The 23428-nt window shown below is 42.7% G+C and overlaps 1 protein-coding gene across 1 annotated transcript in view; it reads right to left on the reverse strand.

Moving 5' to 3' along the window:
- LOC306777937 (transcription factor COE3-like) overlaps window positions 1–17886 on the reverse strand; it is a 124239-nt gene extending 106353 nt beyond the window's left edge. The window contains exons 1-2 of the mRNA XM_079269243.1: window positions 17735–17886; window positions 1847–2003 (exon numbers count right to left, since the gene is read on the reverse strand). Of these exons, the coding sequence (XP_079125369.1) occupies window positions 1847–2003; window positions 17735–17868 (291 nt within the window). The 5' untranslated portion in view covers window positions 17869–17886. The remainder of the gene's footprint in view (window positions 1–1846; window positions 2004–17734) is intronic.
- Window positions 17887–23428: the final 5542 nt, after the last annotated feature.

The raw sequence follows: 23428 nt of genomic DNA on the forward strand, positions 1-23428 counted from the left end.
TTTCTTTTCTCTCTCGACCCTCTCTCACCCCTTCTTCCTCCTCCTCCTCTTCCTCCCCCTCAGCCTTTATTCTTTTTTTATTTCAGCTCTCTCTCTCTTTTCTCTTTATTTCAGTCTCGTCAGTCAGTCGCTCGATGCCAACTGTGCCTGGGAGTGTTGGCTCAGTCCCAGTGTGTGTGTGTGTGTGTGTGTGTGTGTGTGTGTGTGTGTGTGTGTGTGTGTGTGTGTGTGTGTGTGTGTGTGTGTGTGTTGGGGGGTTTCGGGGTGAGAGACTAGAGGTTATAGCAGAGGTGAGTGAGTGGGTGGAGGATTTTAGTTCCAGCTGGCAGCCGATCAAACACCAAACACTCATCAACCTGTCTGGATATTATTAGTAGTAGTAGCAGTAGTAGTAGTAGCAGTAGTAGTAGTACTGTCAGTAGTAGAAGTAGCAGTAGTAGCAGTAGTAGTAGTACTGTCAGTAGTAGTAGCAGTACTGTCAGTAGTAGTAGTAGTAGTAGTAGTAGTACTGTCAGTAGTAGAAGTAGCAGTAGTAGCAGTAGTAGTAGTACTGTCAGTAGTAGAAGTAGCAGTAGTAGCAGTAGTAGTAGTACTGTCAGTAGTAGTAGTAGTAGTAGTAGTACTGTCAGTAGTAGTAGTAGCAGTAGTAGTACTGTCAGTAGTAGTAGTAGCAGTAGTAGTAGTACTGTCAGTAGTAGTAGTAGCAGTAGTAGTAGTAGTAGTACTGTCAGTAGTAGTAGTAGTAGTAGTAGTACTGTCAGTAGTAGTAGTAGCAGTAGTAGCAGTAGTAGTAGTACTGTCAGTAGTAGTAGTAGCAGTAGTAGTAGTAGTAGTACTGTCAGTACTAGTAGTAGCAGTAGTAGTACTGTCAGTAGTAGCAGTAGTAGTAGTAGTAGTAGTACTGTCAGTAGTAGTAGTAGCAGTAGTAGTAGTAGTAGTAGTACTGTCAGTACTAGTAGTAGCAGTAGTAGTACTGTCAGTAGTAGCAGTAGTAGTAGTAGTAGTAGTACTGTCAGTAGTAGTAGTAGCAGTAGTAGTAGTAGTAGTAGCAGTAGTAGTACTGTCAGTAGTAGTAGTAGTGTCAGTAGTAGTAGTAGTAGTAGTAGTCGTACTGTCAGTAGTAGTAGTAGTAGTAGTAGTAGTCGTACTGTCAGTAGCAGTAGTATCCTGTATGTGGCTCTCAGCTCAAAGCTCATTGATTCCTTCTTTAATTCAGATTTCCTTGATCAATATTGAGATTTGGACTCATATTATTGGTCGTCATGATGTGTTTGTACCATAATCACAAATGTATTTATGTATTTATCAAATAATACATCTGTTGCTGTTGTTTTTTTCTCATTTGATTTAATTTATTCGTTAAAGTTCCTTTTAATACGAGAATCGTCACTTCCATTGTAATTATTATTATTGTCTATTCGTACGTGTGAAATAAAGGAAAAATTAAATTAAAAATATTGTTTTAAAAATTAAAATAATCACACAGCTGTTTGTTGTTGAGCTCAATAATTGGTCCGTTATTAGTCGTATATTAGACATCACTCAATATATTCAAACATTATCATGACATTCAAACGCTGAGTTTCATTATTTTATGTTATATTTAAGTTATCTATGTTGTAAGACTTGTTTCTTTACTGCTAATAAAGTATAAAAAAGGATCAACAAGTTTCAGATGTTTTACAAAGTCTCTAAAACAGCTGATCGCTGGAGGAAACAGTGCATCTGTGGGGAACTACTTTCAGCGGCGGATGAATCCACTCTAGTGAGTATTTGAATGAGTCAGAATGAACTACGTAGTGTTCCCGGTGATGAAGGACCAACACAGAGGTCTTCAGCGGCTCACCTTGTCTTTCTCCACGAAGTCGATGTAGGACGTCCTCTCGATCTCCACCGGCTGACCCTGCCGGTCGTACAGCGCCAGCACGAAGTGGAAGAAGTTGGACTTCCTCAGGTTGGACGGAGGCTGCTTCTCAAAGTGAGCTCGGGCCAAACCAACACCGCTGAAACACACAGAGAGGAAACGTTTCATGAGCTATATACATGATCACACACACACACACGCACACACACACACACACACACACACACACTACATTGTGATTGAGAGTCTGAGATGATCTCTCAAAAATAATCACGAGATCTGAAATCTGTAAAAAAAAAAAACTCAAACTGATTTATGTGTAAAGACGAAATAAAACGCACGCGGACAGAGAAGGACAAGTGATAGAGGAGGACAGGTGATCGAGGACAGGTGATAGATGAGGACAGGTGATAGAGGACAGGTGATAGAGGACAGGTGATAGAGGAGCACAGGTGATCGAGGACAGGTGATAGAGGACAGGTGATAGAGGAGGACAGGTGATAGAGGACAGGTGATAGAGGAGGACAGGTGATAGAGGACAGGTGTTGATGCAAGAGGACAGGTGACAAAGGAGGACAGACGACGATGACAAATGGGTGACAGAGCAGAAGGACAGGTGATAGAGGACAGGGGAGGACAGGTGATGATGGAGGAGAAGAGTGACGGAGGAGGACAGGTGACAGGTGTGTGTGTGTGTGTGTGTGTGTGTGTGTGTGTGTGTGTGTGTGTGAACGTGTGTACGTGTGTGCGCTCTGGAAGCTCGACCTTTTACATAAAAAGCTAGAAAAACTCCAAAACCCAGGAGAGACCAGAGGAGGAGGAGGAGGAGGAGGAAGAGGAGGAGGAGATCCTCTTCCTCCATACATCGTAGATAATGTGCTGCATCATACCGTCTTTAAAGGAACATTTTCAGTCCTGAAGACAGGAAATCATAGTTCACAACAACAACAAACCAGCACCCTGCTGGTCTCTTTAAAGCTTCAGGACCTGATGGTGGAAGAACCACCATCAGGTCCTACGTAAAACTTTGAGATATTTACTTCATACTTCATCATCGTGGAAAGTCCTTCAGCACGTGTTCCTGAAATATTCATTCATCTCCAACGTGCTAAACCTGAACTTCAGAAACATCAAAAACTAAGAGAAACATTCTTGTTGTGACCGGATGAAAACAATAACTCTTTAATTGTCAATAAAAGGATTCAAATACAACAATTCAACTTTTTGAACCCATGGAGATAAACAGAAAAAACATTGTAGAAGTCCAACCTGCGAGAGATTAAATGATTGAGTTGTTAAAAGGGAAGAATGTGTTTTTGTCTTTCTGTTTTTATTCAAATAAAAATATAAATCTTTGTGTTTTCTGATGTCGTGTAGAATAAAGTTTAGATGTTTATACTGTAAACTCACTGAAAGTTGATGTATTATTAAATATATATATATATATATATATATATATATAGAGTTAGTTTACTGGGAGGGATGAATATTAATTAAATGCTTCTTTGAAAAGCTCATTAATACGCCTCATTATAACCGACTGTCTCAGAAATTAAACAAAGCAATAAACTGGATTTTATGTTGAGGATGACAATAGTTTGAATAGTTTGAACTGATCCTGGTTCAGTAGATACGTAGAGAAGAAGAATCTAATAAATACATTTCATTCACAATGATCCGTTAGTTGTGGGGTTCCCCAAGGCTCCGTGTTGGGCCCATCATTGTTTATCATAAATGATCTATTCTAAGACATAATATTAATACAATGTAATTAATCATAATTGCTTTAACCAGGCACGTTACACACTTTTACTTCCTGTGTGCAGGAATACATACAACTTATACAAATGTAATTGTTACACTCTGAAATGAATCCTAAGAATTTCAAACAAATCTACAAATGAAATGCTTATTAAAGGGACTTTATTGCCAGTTAGATTTTCAAAAAGAAAGAAAAGAGAGATTTATCCTTTAATGGGATTTATTGCCTGAAGTTGATCGTTGTATCACGATGAGGTCAGAGGTCATCATACTTTTGATTTACGTCATATTATATCCTCAGAATGAGCTTCGGCACCACGAGCAAAACCATAAAAGGCATTTTACTGAGAGGATAAAGAGAAAAGCATCAGTGAGTTCATGTCAGCAGATGATTTTAGGAAAAAAGTGAATAAAAAATCCTGAAATAAAATCGATGTTCCTGCAGGAAGAGACCTCCGAGCTCACAAACAACAACCACCAAATATCTTTACATCAATCTCATTTTCCTAAAACACTTTATGATCAATATGATCACCCGGGCGTGGATAAATATTTATTCATGCTCTGGGTTTGTTTTTGGGAGCTCTCTCTCTCGCTCTCCTCGGCTCGGGGGTGTATTCCCCAGACGGCACATTAATACAGCCGTGACCTTTCTGCACCTCCATTACCGATGCTTAATGCCTCATTTGTAGGCCGGTTTGGTGGAAGCGGAATTCTTTTCGACTCGGCCGAGGAGCGTCGAGAGTCTGCGGAGAAACTCTGAGGAAGAGGAGGAGGAGGAGGAAGCTCAGGTGTGCGTCGCTCAGGTTAGTTTGTTTTAAGAGAAGGCGGCTCGGAGGGAATAACAGTAACACAGCGGTGTGAAAGGAAGAAGTGACAGCGAGAGACGTCAACACTCTCACTACCAGGTATGTTCAACCACTTCCTGTGAGAAGAAAGAAAGTAACAAGATCCACACGCACCTGTCCTCATGCAGGTTCAGTTACAGTATACATAGTACGAGTGCTGTACTGTAGAATACAGTATAAATAGTACGAGTGCTGTACTGTAGAATACAGTATACATAGTACGAGTCCTGTAGAATACAGTATAAATAGTACGAGTGCTGTACTGTAGAATACAGTATAAATAGTACGAGCGCTGTACTGTAGAGTACAGTATACATAGTACGAGTGCTGTAGAATACAGTATAAATAGTACGAGCGCTGTACTGTAGAATACAGTATACATAGTACGAGCGCTGTACTGTAGAATACAGTATAAATAGTACGAGTGCTGTACTGTAGAATACAGTATAAATAGTACGAGTGCTGTACTGAAGAATACAGTATAAATAGTACGAGTGCTGTACTGTAGAATACAGTATAAATAGTACGAGCGCTGTACTGTAGAATACAGTATACATAGTACGAGCGCTGTACTGAAGAATACAGTATAAATAGTACGAGCGCTGTACTGAAGAATACAGTATAAATAGTACGAGCGCTGTACTGAAGAATACAGTATAAATAGTACGAGTGCTGTACTGTAGAATACAGTATACATAGTACGAGCGCTGTACTGAAGAATACAGTATAAATAGTACGAGTGCTGTACTGTAGAATACAGTATAAATAGTACGAGTGCTGTACTGTAGAATACAGTATACATAGTACGAGTCCTGTAGAATACAGTATAAATAGTACGAGCGCTGTACTGTAGAATACAGTATACATAGTACGAGTCCTGTACTGTAGAATACAGTATAAATAGTACGAGTGCTGTACTGAAGAATACAGTATACATAGTACGAGTCCTGTACTGTAGAATACAGTATAAATAGTACGAGCGCTGTACTGTAGAATACAGTATACATAGTACGAGTCCTGTACTGTAGAATACAGTATCAATAGTACGAGTCCTGTAGAATACAGTATAAATAGTACGAGTGCTGTACTGTAGAATACAGTATAAATAGTACGAGTGCTGTACTGTAGAATACTGCATCCACTGCATCGTACCCAACCCAACCGTGAGTTTTATGAACCGTTACACCCCTAAATATTTATTTATATATATATATATATATATATATTATGGAGCTCAAATGATTACTCCGTACACTACCTGCTCAAAGACTCGATCACAAAAATAAGTTGATTGATCGATAAATCACGACCTCATCCACACTTCATTCACACGTCATTCTGTTCTTCTGTTCTTCTGTTCTTCATGGAACTCAAAGCAGGAACATGATCTCACACTGAATGCTGCTTGTAAGAAGCTCTGTGAACACCACACATGTGGGTGAGGACTCCTCACTTATTTAGGAGTATTTGCATCTAATTACACTTGATTGGTACTATTTACTGTACGATTGGAGTGTGCATTATTTAGTATCTTTAATTTTTTTGCTTTTCCATGTTTCATTTTTTCCTATTAAACAGAAATCTTGAAACAAGTTGATTATTTTATAAATATTCATTGAGCAGATATTTTCATGTCTTCAGGACTCAAATATTCAGAAATGAATATTTCTTTTGTTCAGTTGTTGTATTATCGCTCTGCATCCCAAACCTTCAGCTTCAGGACAAAAGCAGCTTTGATTCAGATTTATTTTAATATTTGTTTGTATGAAAACGAAGACAAAGACCCGACACCAACGTAGCTTTTTAACTCTAAAACGAACCGACTTTGGCACCTGTTTCATCGACTGAACCGGCCCCATTATCCCAATTACACACAATGCTTTGCAGCGATCGCCCTCGTCCTCCGCTCCGCTCCACCTCCACTCAGAAAGCTCGTTCGCATTATTATTATTTCAATTATGCTAATTGCGGCGGCATCCACTCGTCGCGGCGCCTCGTATCCGGCTGTTAGCACTTGGCACAAGGTGTAATAAAAACAGTATCGATGGCACACGGCTCGCTCCAACATGCCCGGAGTGTAAATCACACGCCAGCAGCCGGAGAGGAGAAAAGAATAAAACACACACACACACACACACACACACACACACACAGAACAAACACACACACACACACAGAACACACACACACACACACACACAGAACAAACACACACACACACACACACACACACACACACACACAGAACAAACACACACGCACACACACACACACACACAGAACAAACACAGGGCCGCGGCCGGCGATCTGCACGTTTCCACCACAAAGCCTGAAATTAAAGGTCAGCGGGAGTCGTGTCGAGCACTCTGCAAACAATTACTGAGCAAGACAGCCGGTCCTGTGCAGTCAGTTCATATCCACACACACACACACACACACACACACACACACACACACACACACACACACACACACAGGCTGAATATTGCAATAAACCCTGCGAGGTTGATCTTCTCTTGTCTCAGATTAAATGGGGGATCAGCCAGTGATCCAGCGTCTCTGACTGCTTCCAAACCAAACAGAGCTTTATTTTGAAACTCCATTGGAGAGCTCACAGACACAGCAGACACAACTGTGTGTCACATGAGTGCAGCTTATTTCCGCCTGTCTGACGGCTGCAGCCACACACGTGTTGTATGTTTCGCTTTTCTTTAGTTTGTCTGTGAGTTTAGGAATCAGCAAACAGGCTCTGAAACACACACAGCAGGACACATGTAACCCCACGACCTAACAATGTGTGCTCCCTCCTAACCGAGCCCACCTGCAACAAGAAGCCGGCGACTTCAGTTCCTACTGGCGACGTGGACTCGAACAAATAAAGCGACAGAGAGCGGTCTGACTGTGAGCAGCAGAGGAGGAGATGTCTGGACTTTCAGTCCCAAAACACTGGAGCCTACATTTCCCATCATGCACCTGGATAGTGTCTCTCATTAGAGCCTCCCTTTCCGGTGGACAGCGACGTCTTTCAAACGCCACACAGACTGAGTGAGACGCGTTCATGGTCAGAAAGCTAAAAGACTCACGAAAATAAATGAAAGACGAATAAACGACACGAGTCTGTGAATATCCAACGTGAACGTAAACTCCAGAATTAAAGACGACAATCTGAAGTTTAACCTTAAAAACATTGAAAATCATCTGGATACTGAGACTGACGTGCATGCCTCATATTCAGACACACACACACACACACACACACACACACACACACACCATGACATTAATCAAACAGGAGATGGAGTGTGACCGCTGTTTCAGTCTTTAACCAGCGTGGCCTGTTGTCTCACACACACACACTTGAATACACACACCAGCCTAATGAGCCATACAGCACACACTCACACACACACACACACACACACTCACACACACACACACACTCACACACACACACACTCATTGTCTGGCTGGCTGCCAGGATGTTAATCAAATAAACGGTGGATGTTTAAATCAGAGGAAACCAACTCAGAGCAAACACACCCTGACGGGACAACACACACACATACACACTCTATAATCACACACACACTGTTTACACACACACACACACACACACTCCAGGTTGTCGTCTGAGTCTATTTTAATCTGAAAGTTAATCAGAGCAGATTTCAAACCAGAACTGACACACTGACTGGATGCTAACAGATGCTAACAGATGCTAACTGAAACGCCCTGATTGAAAGCTCCACCGTAAACAGTCAACGTGTCGATAAAGTTTTCGCTGTTGTAAAGCTCAGCATCAATTCAGAAGAAGAAAAAACTCCTTTTTCAGAATAAAACTACAGTAAAGACACAATTAAATATAAAGTGAACATGAAGACGAACAAACAATCAAATCATCGCTTGTGAACCGACACACGACCTTCTGACTCTGTGACGGCACTTTTTGTTTTCTAGCTCTGAGTGTTCGTGTTGGATGTTAATGTTTCCCACCAAACGTCCAGTCTGAATGTAATTAGTGCCGAACACACACACACACACACACACACACACACACACACACACACACACACACACACCTCTAATTGCTGTGGAAGTGGAGTTTGGACGGTTAAAATATGCACATATTGTTCATGTACAGTGTGTGTGTTGATTTATGCGGGGCTGCACAATTACCCACGAATACATTTACTCAATCAGGCCTGTGTGTTCTCACACACACACACACACACACACCTGTTTGGTTAGCTCTCATTAGCCGTGTAATATGAACTAATGAGTTGAGGCTGAAGCACGGTGGGAGGACAGCAGGCCGCGTGTGTGTGTGTGTGTGTGTGTGTCTGTGTGTGTGTGTCTGTGTGTGTGCGTGTGTCTGTGTGCGTGTGTGTGTGTGTGTGTGTCTCTGTGTGCGTGTGTGTGTGTCTGTGTGTGTGTGTGTGTGTGTCTCTGTGTGCGTGTGTGTGTGTGTGTGCATGTGTGTGTGCGTGTGTGTGCGTGTGTGTGTGTGTGCATGCGTGCATGTGTGTGTCCGTGTGTGCGTGTGCGCGTGTGTGTGCGTGTGTGTGTGCGCGTGTGTGTGTCTGTGTGTGTGCGTGTGTGTGTGCGCGTGTGTGTGTGTGTGTCTGTGTGTGTCTGTGTGTGTGTCTGTGTGTGTGTCTGTGTGTGTGTGTGTCTGTGTGCGTGTGTGTGTGTCTGTGTGTGCGTGTGCGTCCAGCATCCTCTCCGTCCGTCCGTCTGTCTGTCTGTCTGTCTGTCTGTCTGTCTGTCTGTCTGTCTGTCTGTCTGTCTGTCTGTCTGTTTCCTGGTTTCATTGATAAATCAAAACATGAATCGACTTCATCAATAGAATAAATCAACTTTTCTCCAAAATGTTCAAATGTTCAAACAACGGGAAACTCAGGAATCAATAACTAAACGTTGATCTGTAAATATCGGATGATACGCAACTCAGCTGATCAATAACAGTCTCAGTGTGATCAGCTAACAATGAACAGATGATCTGAACCAACAGATTATATCGGAAGAATCGCCGATCGAACACTTTGTTCTTGGAGAATATTCATCGTATCTTTTATTCTTGTTTTCTTTTCTGGGTTCAACTCAATGAAACTGGTTAGAATGACAAAAATAACAAAGTTAACATTTCGCGTGTTCTTTGTGAATACAACATGAATAATAATAATAATTTGACTTCCATCAAATCGCGTAAAAGGCATCAGAGAGTAGTCACATGACTGAATCTGATTTATGTATTCCTTTATTGATCTACTATTCTGACACTTGTTTCTACTGTTGACTCTGTCACAAGTGCATTGTGGGAGGTATTTTAGGCGTGACGGCGGCCCGCTGTGGGTTCGATGGCGACGGCGGAGGAAACGCCCGCTGACTGATTTACATTTGTGCACCTTAATAGCGCGTCATTCCTAATTAGGGCGACTGGCTCGGGGAGACGGTGGCTCGATGCTGAGATGGCTGCTCCTGTCATGCTGCAATTACCAACAAATTAGTCTTTAGACTGAGGGGCTTCTGCACACACACACACACACACACTCGACCAGGAGTGTGTGTGTGTGTGTGTGTGTGTGTGTGCTAATTAGTGCGTTCTGTGAGGTGTTCAATGTGTGAGAATTCATTGTAAACGCAGGTTTCACGGCCGTCAAAACTCCGACCTGCAGCTGTTTGTTCTGCAGCTTCACCATCAACGTGAACAATAACACGATGACTCGTTAACGCTCATAAACCTCAACGCTGCTCCGTCGAACAACCGAATCATTAACATCTCCGCTCCAGCAGAAACGTGGTCACGTTAAACTTACAGCGAGCCGTCTGAAGAGAGTCGAACGGAAACATCAAACGCTGCACCGCGTGCTGCGTTCAGGGGTCAGTGAAGCTCCGGGTTTTACTGTTGTCAAGTATTGTAATCTGATTGTTTTCAGTATGTTTGACATATTAGGACAATTTATTGAAGAATAAATAAGAACAGCAAATTCCTTTGTAGGATAAAACCGCTTTAACAAGTCAAACTAATTAATTCATGTTTTTTAATCAGACTCATTTGAGAGTTTTCATGTTTTAATTTATTCATAAAACTGTGGTCAATGTGGTGCATTCAGTGTTCAGTAAATCTGAGTGTTCCTGTTCAAGGAGATGTTTGTTGTTGTTGTTTTTGGCGCCAAACTCTCGTCACATTTATTTGGATGTGAAGAAGAATTTTTACATCTTTTACTTGTTTGTGTTTTAGCTCTCAGGATGGAGAGCAGAGCGAATGCAGCGGCATGTTCTCTCTACTCAGCTGTTTCCTCCAAAAGAGACCTCACACACACACTCACACACACTCACACACTCACACACACTCACACACTCACACACTCACACACACACTCACACACACACACACTCACACTCTTACACACACACACACTCACACACACACACTCACACACACACACTCACACACACTCACACACACACACACACACACACACACTCTCTCACACACACACACACACACACACTCACACTCACACACACACACACACACACACACACACACACTCAGACACACTCAGACACACACACACTCACACACTCACACACACACACACACTCACACACAGACACACTCACACACACACGCACACACACGCACACACACACACTCTCTCACACACTCACACACACACACTCTCACACACACACACTCACACACACACTCAGACACTCACACACACTCTCACACACACACACACACACACACACTCACACACACACTCACTCACACACTCACACTCACACACACACACACTCACCCACACACTCACCCACACTCTCACACACACACACACACTCACACACAGACACACTCACACACACACGCACACACACGCACACACACACACACACTCACACACACACACACACACACCTACACACACACACTCACACACACACTCAGACACTCACACACACTCTCACACACACACACACACACACACACTCACACACACACTCACTCACACACTCACACTCACACACACACACACACACACTCTCACACACGGGCCGAGCCCATTAGTCTGGTCAGCTGCTCCTCTCAGACGACGCTCGGGGTTAATTGTTTGTAGATTTTTCTTCTTCTCTTCTTTGTGTGTGTTTAGCGTAGCTGCTTGTGATTAGCCGAGCGGCGGCCGACACTCTTCAGAGGCCACGCGGAGACAGAAGAAGAGTGTCGCTCGAGTGTCGCGGTTTATTTACACGAGTTAACTTCACTTCCATGCCGCCGCCGACGTGTCGCGGAGGATTTACAGTAACGAGGACGACGCCGCATCTGCCGGCTGTTTAATTATCCGACACGTTCTTAAGGCGGCGTTCAGGAGAGTTTAATTGTGTGTACGTGAAGAAGAGGAGGAGGAGGAGAGTGTTGACATGTGCAGATGCAGCAGGAAGTGCATTTGTTCACGTTATCGGGAGAATAAAGACGTCTAAAGGAGGAGAAATAAATGAAAGAGGTGGCGAGCGGCCTCGGCTGACCTCCATCGTCATGAGTAACAGCGCTCTGAACATCACTGAGCCAAACGCCCCCCGATGATCGAGCTGATGACGAATGGCGGCAAAGTGGGAAATCCCCCCGCCGACGATTATTCACCTCTCAACACTACCTGACCCCCCCCCCCCCTTAACCCCAGAGGACACAGATAGGGCGTGGAGGGCAGGATCACTCACTCTGCTCCATCTTTCTTCAACACTTTTTATTCTTCTTCTTCTTTCTACAGCGGTGTCAGGGAGGGTCGAGGGAAATCTGTTCACCTGAAGCTTCATCACACACACACACACACACACACACACACACGCAACCTCCATCTTCACACATCATTTCTGTTGTTGAGTCCTGAAAGTATATCTTTCCTGAAAACAAAGTGTAAGAATCTGCAGCCGACGGGTTTTCCCCAAAGATGAACTTGTTTTTAGGGATTTTATTATTTCCAGAAGGAGCTTCAGTGTCATTGAAGAAGATCCAATAAAGATTTAAGATCAACACACGAGCGTTAAAGCTTCATCCTCAATACTTTCAACAAGTCGCTAAATCAACTTTTTGGGTTTATTCACTAAACATTTATTGAAACATAAAACATGGACGGAGCGATGACGTTTCGTCCAACTCTTACATGTGACACCAACAAGAAACTATCATTTAAAGAATTGAATCATTCGAACAAACTATCGATATGCGTTTTATATTTAACGGTTATGCGGCTGATTATCGAACAGATATGAAGAATATTAAAGTTCCAACGTTCGCTCAGTTTTAACGCAGCGAACACAACGAAACACAAAAGGCTCATTTCTACGAGCTTTCGCTGCTCGAAGACGCCGACAGCTGCTCAACACGTTCAGCTTCAAGACGATATGAAGACAGTTATGATTCAAACTCAGCAGACCGTAATCTGAGATATGATCTGAACACAACAAAGCAGAGAGAAAGTCAAACAGCAGAGTTCTGCTTTTGCTTCGTGTGAAACGCGGAGCGGTCGAACCGGAAGAATCTCTGAACCGCTTCATACGAAGACGAGCGACCTGAGAGCAGAGTTCAGGAGGCGGCGAGGACGAAGAGTCCGCTTCCTGTTTCAGCGCATTCCTTCACCAGGACTTCCTCCAGACACTTCAAGTCTCTCTCTGCTGTCTCGTCAAAGAATAAAAGCATGCAGCATTTCAAAATAAAAGTTTGCAAGTTTCTGCACGGAAACCAACTCCAACCTCCACCCGCTGCCTGCACACACACACACACACACACACACACACATATAACCTGTGAAACACACACACAACAGCAGCAGCCTGCGTGCACCGTGACCTCTGACCTCTCACACCTTTTACAAGAGCAGCGACTCTAGAAGGCTCAGGTGCTTCTTCTGCTTCTTCTGGACTTGTTTCAGAGGTGAAGGGAAGTCGTGGCCGAGCTGCCGCTGAGGTCGAGCTGAGAGAGAAACGTGTCGCCGTGGAGACGAGATCTCTCAGGCGTCCCGGTGGCCGAGCGGTGGTCATGTGACTGTGCCGGGAGGCGGAGCAGCGGAGACGCATTGTGAAGGTTTGTTTAAAGCGTGAGAGCGCTGCTGTGACGTCTTCACGAATAAAAACAAAGAAACTGACACAAAACGTGGGAATATGAATCATTTCCTTTAGTTGAAGATGTTGTTGAACAGAAAATCAGCGTGGAGTTTGTGAGTTATCGTGAACCTTTGAGGCCGTTTACGTCCTTTCACTGTGCACGTTATGGAAGAAGGTTAATCGTTCATCTTTCCTTTCATTTGCACTCTTTCTGTTCCTGCAACTGCACAACGAGGCGACGCGATCTCGTCTCAAACACGTTGTTCTCTGCGACACCGTCAGAGGTTTGAGCTAAAAAACAAACCGGATTCTACGAACGTCTTGAATATTAGAGCAGAAATAAACGACGGCACGGAAACACGGAATGTACGACGGCGGCAAATCAGCGACGCCGAGTCGACGCCGATTTCACCTCACGAGGGATTCGAACCGGCGACTCTCAGCACGAGAACACAAGTTTCATACTTGATGTCTACGGGTGATGATCTGCGCTCTCTCTTAAAGCTTCTTCCACGACATGAAAGATGTCGGACGATCAGACTTCATCACTTTGTTCTAACTTATGAATGAATGGAAAGAAACAGACGACTTCCTCTGAAGCATCAGCTTTGCTTTGATATTCACACACATTTGGGAACATTAACATTACAGTTTGTAACTATATCGTTCCTTCACATCGGTTTGGATTCTTTCTTTCTTCGTGTTTCCGTGATTATTAATGACCAGATGTTGCCGTTAAAGATGACGTTCTCGTCAGATTGTTACAGAGAATTAAGAACCGATGAAAGAACCGGACGCTGTTTACTCAATCACACATGAAGGTTATCGTATGGATGAAGACGCTGAATCAAACGTTTGTTGGAGATCAGATTCTGGAGGATTTCCACCAATTATTATTCTAGTTATGATCAGACGTGAGCAAACAGCTCCACATGTTGACGATACAGATGTGTTCCTCCTGTCTCACACGTTTCACTTCACACCTTTAATTATATTTGTTATGTTTTTATTATCTCTTCAAAAACTCTCAAAGATTTTATTTTGAAATCTAAAAGCTTCAAAAGCAGAAGAGATGATTTCAGAGAAGCGTCTCTGCTGCTGTTCAACTCGTCCAATGATCAGCGAGATCTCGTGATCGATGAACAGCAGCTGAAGACACGACGCTCATCAGGAAGTCACAGGAAGTCACACGCACGTATGATATCAACGTATACATATTCATATATATATGTGAATGTATATCTATGAATATATATCTATATGAATGTATATATATGAATGTATATCTATATATGTTTATACATATGAATGTATATATACATATTCATATATATACATTCATATAAATACATTCATATATATATATATTCATATATATATACATATGCATGTATATATATGAATGTGTATATATATGAATATATATATATGAATGTATTTATATGAATGTATATATATGAATGTATATATATATGAATGTATATATATGAATGTATTTATATGAATATATATATGAATGTATATATATGAATGTATATTTATATGAATGTATATATTTGACTGTATATTCCTGCACTTTATACAGAACGTCACACTTTCTTCACTCCTTTCAAAGCTTGTTTCTCTTCCTCTAAGTCACATTTGTGGTGTTTGATTTTGTGGTTTTGACAGACGGACGTCTTCCTTTAAAGCAGGACACACACACACACACACACACACACACACTCATCTGTAACTTTCATTATTTATCTTTTAAAAAGAACAAAACTAAATGTACATCTTTAAGAAAACAGGACGACAGCAGCCGACAAAAGCATCTGGAATCCTCTCTGCAGTTTCTATCAACTTTATAATCGATTTCATCTTCTTATTTTAAAAACATTCACGTGAGTTTCATGTGTTCGAGTCTCAGATTCATCTTGAAACATGTCTGTGTTCACGCGAGAGACTCAAACACATGAACAGAGTCTCTTCTGCATTAATAACTTACTGAGCTAAAATATTACACGCTCAGCAGCTTCATGAAGCTTCTAACATCTGGAAAGCTTCGTGTTTGTTCAGTAATAAACTTCTGTTTGACGTTGCCTCACACATTAAACATTAAATATACCGAGCATATAAATATGCTGGTTAACAGACAGTAGCCCACCTCGAGCTGTTCGTTCAGCGGTTCTTCAGTGAATATGAATGCTGCTCATCAACACCAGTTCACTGACAGAATCAGCGCTTTAATAACTCATTCGTTTTTTAAAGTCATTTTTTGAAAAAAAGGCACAAATTCTCTTCTAAAGCTTCTAAAATATAAATATGAATATTTTCATTTTGGAGAAAACAAAACATTTGAATGTCAACATGTCTTTCTGTGGAATAAATAATAATCCATTAAACAATGAGTTTGTGTCTGCAGGTGAAGTTGTTCACATGTTGCTCAACTTCTTCGCTGTCTTTCTGTTTGAATCTTCTGTTTTCTGTGAACACATTTGATCCATAAAGTTGCTTCTGATTCTGTTGTGTTTGATTTGATGGATTCTGATGTTTTTAAAATGTGTTTTTAATCTGAAACAAGACTCAAAATAAAAACCTCCGCAGATTAAACTGCTTCTTCTTCACTTTTCTAGTTTATTTGCACTGAATTCCTGCACGAAAACAAACGTCAACACATTTTAAAAAGGCACGCGGACACAGCGCGAGGGTCAGAGTTAAAGTTCGAGGCGCGCGTGTTGGATGTGATGGATGTGGTTCTGGTTCCTCGGACTCAGAGAAGCTGCTCCTCGTGTTCAGCTGATTTGAACTCGCGCACATTGATTTATTTCCGTGAGGCTCAGATTTCACCTCAGCGCACCTGAGATTTAAAGCTCACAGGTCTCGTTATTCACGTCACATTCCACCGGAAATAACCGAATTATGTCACTTCTAAAACCTCGAAAGGAAACATTTGTATTATTTCTAAATGAACACATATTGTGATGTTGAATAAAAGTAATTCAGATTTACGCTTTGAAATTATTCCCTTAATTTATATAATATTTAAGAACTTTGAAATTAAATAAAAAGCTTTAAATCGATTGATGTCAAAGTGAAAGTGAGCGTCAGATGTGCGCGTGTTTGTCTCGCGGAGGTCAAACACGTTACAAATAGTTTACCCTGCGTTTTGAGAACCCTGTAATTTAACCTGTGACCCCCTCAAATAGAGATGGATTTCCTCCTCGACTCGGTTCATAAATAAAATATGATTATTTTCTATTTGACAAACCGCCGAATTACAGATGAGGGTTCGTGTGTGTGGGGAAGAGAGAAACCCGCAGAGATGTCATGAAATAATAAAGTCATACTTCTTATAATTATGTGCTAATTAATCTTTAATCTAAAAGAATTAATCTAAAAGAACAGGCTCGTTCCGCGTCTCTGCGCTCTTTTGCGCGCGGCGTGTTTCTCGTGCAGCACCAAAACCGCATGTATTTCCGCAACGATTTGGTTAAATGAACAAACGGCGGAGCGGGAAGATGAAACATTATTTCAACTCGAGGTTTGGTTGATCAATAACGGCACGCGGAGGCGGGAAAGAGGGATTGGGCTCTTGTCTCCGCTCGCGCCGGGTAGATGGTGAACCCTGAGTCCGCCTGAGAGGAGGAGGGAGGCGCGTGATGGGTCCGAGCGCCCCGCGCAGTGAACCACTAACCCGCTGCTTGGAATCACGGAGGAAACGGAGGACGGACGAGATTTCATGTTGTGATTTAGTTTGTTGTCCAAACACATTTTTACTCATTTTCTGAATGATCACCAGAATCACTTTTACGTATTTTAAGAAGAAACGAGGCGCGTGAAGCTCTACCCCGACATGTCCAGCTGATGATCCTCTGACACTTCACTAAAACTCTGCACTCACTTATTTCATCCTTTCTCCAGAGTAGCGCGTGCTCTGTTGTTTGTGCAAACCGAGAGTGAAGCTTTGACTCTTCCTGCAGAAGAAGAGCAGCAGCCATGTGGTCGGATTTGAACTTTTTCTGTCTCTGCAGACTGACTTCTCTCACAGCGCGCCTTTCACCTTCACGCTGGACTTTTCTACAACTGTGACATTGATCAACCGATTGGCACCGCGGCGCAGAGAGAGGCGACAAGTTGCTTGATTTTTCGGGGATATTGCTATTTGTTTTACCTCTGGGCAGCTGTGTTGGCGTCCAAAATCCCTGCGCCCTGCATCCAGGAGCGGACCGGGGTCATGCCGGTGGGGAGCGGCTCCTCCTTCATGGTCAGAGCCCCCCTGGGGAGGCTGTCCTGGATGGAGAACATCAAAGTGTCCTTCTGGGAGCTTTGTCTTCACCAGAAACAAGAAAGAAGAAGAATAATCCTCCTTGTACCCGACACTCAAAAAAGCCAAAAGGACCACCTGGATTAAGGTGGAGAAAAAGAGGTGCGATGCGGAAGGAGGAGGAGGAGGAGGTGGAGGAGGAGGAGGAGGAGGAGGAGGAGGAGGAGGAGGAGGTGGAGGTGGACACACGAACGAGCTTCTCCCAAAAGTACCCGGTCCTGATCCAAAGAAGAGCCCGGGATCCCTCTGGGTTTCTCCGGGGGTTGTTTTAGATCCCAGCCGCGGCGCTCCGCAGCAGTCCTCGCTTTTAAAAAACCGGCGGCTCTGTGAAGTTAAAAGAGGGCGGAGAGAGGAGCGGAGAGCGGGGAGAGCATCTCAGAGGAGAGAGGGAGAGAGAGAGAGGGAGAGAGAGAGAGAGAGAGGCGAGAATCAGCCGGGATCCGGAGAGCCTGACGCCGGGAGAACGGAGCGTGGAGAGCCGGGATCAGATCAGAGGGAGGCGAGCAGCGCGCGGATTGTGGAGAAATGAAAAGTGGGATAAAAAACAAACCCACCGCTTCAAAAAGGAGTAAAATGAAATGATTAGCAAACAAGAGGGAGGGACGGACCGTGGAAGGCTGCAGCAGCTCCCGGGGGAACAGAGGGATTGGGCGGCGAGAAAATCTCACCCCCCCTCCTCCCTCCTCCCTCCCTCCACCGGCTCTTTATGGCTCCTCTGTCCCGGCGGAGAGCTCCTTCTCCCGTGGTCCGAGGCTCTGGATGCTCCCGGGGGACCGGCAGCGGATCGGGGGAGTGGGCGGGATCAGCACCAAATAAGGACATGCTCATTTGCATATCGGTCGCACCTCTGGCGTCTCATTGGGCGGGAGGCGCGCGTTGCGTCATGGCTTCTTAAAAAAAAGAAAACGCATGCCAAATAAGGGTTTCCGCGTGTTGGAGAAAAAAAGAAACTTTTAAAAGTGGATAAAGGAGAGATTAAAGATGATGAGACAAACACACGTTTTTAAACACACTGACACGTGACATTCATGTCCTTCATGCGTTTTGAACCTCGTGGACTCAGTCGGGCCGGTTTTACGCGCCTCTGGTTTCCTTCACACCTCGCGAGCTCACTCGTGTTAAATAAATGTGCAGCTTTTTATTTTGTGCCTCAATCTGTCATTAAACGCGCTGCGGAGGCAGAAGCTGAATTGTTTTATATCCAAACCTTCCGCGTGCGTTTCCCTGCTCGGGCCCGCTCGACGAGACTGAAATACTGAACCTCACCGGGAACACCGATCTGTATTCACTTCCTCCGTCCTCACAGACTTCTTCACAGTCGGGTTTTTTTGGGGGGGGGGGGGGGGGATTAACTGGTTTCATGTGGAATAATCTCCTCTGTCATCCCGCCGTTAGGATGACTGACACGGGCGGCGCGCAGATTTGGCACCAATTTGCGCTTTTTTTTGACGCACGGACATATGGCGCTCTCTCTCTCTCACACACACACGCGCACACACACACACACACACCGGGAGCCGCTAATAAGACGTGTTTCAGTGCAAGCGTTTTATTTCACACTTCTATAAAATATGTCTTCAGTTGTATAATTTAGATGAAACAGAATCGGCCTCGCAGCAGCGATCAGCTGTTCCTAATCATACTAATAATCATACTAATAATAACAGTACATGTGTGTCTCTGATCATGCCTCTTGATGGTTTATATTATTTTTGGGGGGATTGACATCTCCAGCAGTCATTTTTTTGTTAATTTTCGTGGCAGGAGCAGAATTCCTCAAATTAAGCAAAAACTCCAGAGCAGCGCTGATTAAATATGTATCCTCCTTCAGCGCGCTGCATTCCTCCAGGGACGCAGAAACGTCTGGAAAAGCCCGGAAAAAAGACCTCTGCGCGGGGAGAGAAAAAGTCAACGAGACGCAAACATACTGGAAGAGGAAGAGGAAGAGGAGGAAGAAGAAGAAGAGGAAGATGGTCCGGATTAGAAACCAGACGGCAACAGGCTCACCGGTCCAACTCGTAACGAGCTGTATTCAAATGAATTATTGTTATTAATTATCATGATGTTATTGTTGGGAATATTATTATTATTATTTATTAGAAGTATTCACTTCTAATAAAAACGTTTACACTTAATTAATTCAATCAATCTGGTGTTTCAGAAGAATGTAAAAGATTAAATTATAATTTAATCTCAAATAATTGTCATATTTTCACACAATATGGCGGGAAATCTAACAACTTAAATTAGATGTTTGTATTTATTTCTCAAAATAATTTTCATTTGAGTTCATTTTATTTTCTTAATCTTAATTCTTCCGTTATTTTGGGTTTCATTAATCAACAGAAAACGTGATCCTGATGATGTCACAGCATCAGTATTAGAACCCCTTCAGACCTCAAATCTATTCAAGAACCCCCTCAGGACCCCGTAATACGGGATCAAGACCCACGTTCTCGAGTATTAGAGCTCCTGAAACCCCTTAAAAAACACCTGGAACGGCCCCAAGTATAGGCCCCCTTTACCATCGCCCACCAGATCTCTGGAGACGTTCCTTAAAGCCTGTGGAACCCACTCAAGAGATGAGCCGCTCCTGGATCCCTTTAAATTAAGAGAACCTCCGTTTGATAAAAACCTGAACATTCTGCGGAGCACCGAGACCGACAAGAAATCCTTTAAGAACTCCCGGAACGTCATTTAAAGCTTCAGGGAACCCATTCAAGAACCCAGAAGCCTCAGAGAGCTATACCTGAACCTCCTGGAACCCTCTCAGAACCCTCTAGTCTCCTTTTAGATCCCATTAAGGCCCCTGGAACACCTGGGACCCCCTTAAAACCATCATGATAATGATACTTGAAGGAACGGCCTTCAGAACTCCTACTTCCTACGACCCTCATTTAGATCCTCTGGAATACCTTGAAAAGGACCAGAACCTCCTCTAGAAACATCCTGAATCTCCTCCAAACCCGCTAAAAAACACCTAGAACCTCCTCCAGGAACCCCTGGAACGGCCTCAAGCACTCCTGGAAACCCTCTTCAAACCACCCTGGAGCATCCCATTGCCAGGCTTTACAGAACCACATGTGGAACATTAAAGAACCATGTTGGTTTTAAACAAACAGGATTCATTTAAATGTAAACAATAATAGAACGTTACTGTTAACCGAGGGCCTGAAAAAGGGTTCTTTAAACCTGCGCTGTGCGGTTCTACAGAGAACCTAAAAGGACATTTGACAGTCCAACAGAGCCGGATGAGAGCCGTCTGAATTCAGATGAATCTGCTTCTTAAATGTTCTTTCTACTTTAAACAGAGAATCTTTCACTCTGTCGTGTTCGGCTGCAGGCTGCGGGCTCGCGGCGCCTCCCGGTGGACAGAAGCGGCTACTGCACATCAGACTTCCTCCAAATATCAAAGAATTACTTTCACATCTTCAGAACACACACGTGACATCCGAACAGAGATTCAGCTGAGCTACAAATACAGAGGATTCATCAGCAAACAGAGAGACTTCAAGAGAGGAAGAGAGAGATGAAGAGAGGAAGAGAGAGATGAAGAGAGGAAGAGAGAAAGAAAGAGACGAAGAGAAGAAGAGAGAAAGAAAGAGAGGGAGAGAAAGAGAGGAAGAGAGGAAGAGAGAGATGAAGAGAGGAAGAGAGAGATGAAGAGAGGAAGAGAGGAAGAGAGAAAGAAAGAGAGGAAGAGAAGAAGAGAGAAAGAAAGAGAGGGGGAGAGAAAGAGAGGAAGAGAGAGATGAAGAGAGAAAGAGAGGAAGAGAAGAAGATAGAAAGAAAGAGAGGAAGAGAGAAAGAAAGAGACAAAGAGAGAAAGAAAGAGAGGAAGAGAAGAAGATAGAAAGGAAGAGAAGAAGATAGAAAGAAAGAGAGGAAGAGAGAAAGAAAGAGAAGAAGATAGAAAGAAAGAGAGGAAGAGAAGAAGATAGAAAGGAAGAGAAGAAGATAGAAAGAAAGAGAGGAAGAGAGAAAGAAAGAGAAGAAGATAGAAAGAAAGAGAGGAAGAGAAGAAGATAGAAAGGAAGAGAAGAAGATAGAAAGAAAGAGAGGAAGAGAGAAAGGAAGAGAAGAAGATAGAAAGAAAGAGAGGAAGAGAGAAAGAAAGAGAAGAAGAGAGAAAGAAAGAGAAGAAGATAGAAAGGAAGAGAAGAAGAAAGAAAGAGAGGAAGAGAGAAAGAAAGAGAAGAAGATAGAAAGAAAGAGAAGAAGAGAGAAAGAAAGAGAGGAAGAGAAGAAGATAGAAAGGAAGAGAAGAAGATAGAAAGAAAGAGAGGAAGAGAGAAAGAAAGAGACGAAGAGAGAAAGAAAGAGAGAGGAAGAGAGGAAGAGAAGAAGATAGAAAGAAAGAGAGGACGAGAGAGAGTGGAAGAAAGAAAGAGAGAGAGAGAGGAAGACGTCTCTCCAGTAAAAGTTGAGTTTAGTTCTGAGGTTCCTTCAGTGAATAAAAACAAAAGAAAAGAACAAAGAGATAAACCCGAAAGAGAACACGCTATAACGAGTTAAAACATGATCAACAGGAACACTGAGAGCAGTTTTACTTGTTAAATAAACTAAATATTGTGATACTACATTCTGCAGATTGTTTTTCTATAAATAGATCAAAATAAATCAATTAATAAATCCTAGAGTTCAAGATGACCAAAAGTACAAAACTCAAAAGAGATTCATATTAATTGATAAAAGACGAAGAAAAACAGCAAATATAGTGACAAATGAATAAAAACAATTAAATCAACTACGAAGTTAGTTCGACATCGTCGGCTGAATTATTAAATTGAATCATAATATTAAGTGCGACGAGATGAAATCATTTAAACCTAAATATAATCTCAACTTCATACTTTTCCTCCAGAGCTTTCAGCGGCTTCTCATGGTCTTCATCACGATCAAGGAGCTTGTTGAAGGCGTCATGTGACCGAAACTCATCCGACGCCGGAGACACGTTGAAAGCGTTAGAACCGACTTCTTCTGCTCTACAAACACCGGTTACTATGTGAAGCGCCACTCGCTGAAGAAGACCATGAAATGTGGTTGAAAGCTCAGAAGAGAAACGCTGTGAAGCAACGGACGCTGCTGATCCGTCAACTCTTCATTACACTTGTGTTCAGACGTTGAGGACTCAATGTTGACTAAATGTAGTCAGTGACCCTTGAGTGGAGAGCATTGTGATGTGATGAACTGAACAGTTTGGATTAAAGATGCTTGAACAGTGAACATGGAGGCTGATTTATTTATATGTTGTTTAAATAAACTAAAGAAACATTTAGTGTTTTTATTTACGTCCTTTAGTTTGAGAAGAAACAGCTGATTTAAAACAACAAACATGAAGAAAGTCAAAGAAATGTGAAGTTTTCATTTTAATCCTTTTCGACTGTTTGTATTTTGATCTGAATCCACAACATGAACGTTTGTTTAAATGCATGTTTTCTATTTTAAATCACAGCCAGAAACTGTAAAAACACGTCAGAAGAAACCAAATCTCAGCTTCACATCGTGATATTTCATCAACAACATTTTATTCTTCATGTT

This window comes from Melanostigma gelatinosum (assembly GCF_949748355.1).
Source record: "Melanostigma gelatinosum genome assembly, chromosome: 5".
In the NCBI taxonomy this organism is placed as follows: Eukaryota; Metazoa; Chordata; class Actinopteri; order Perciformes; family Zoarcidae; genus Melanostigma; species Melanostigma gelatinosum.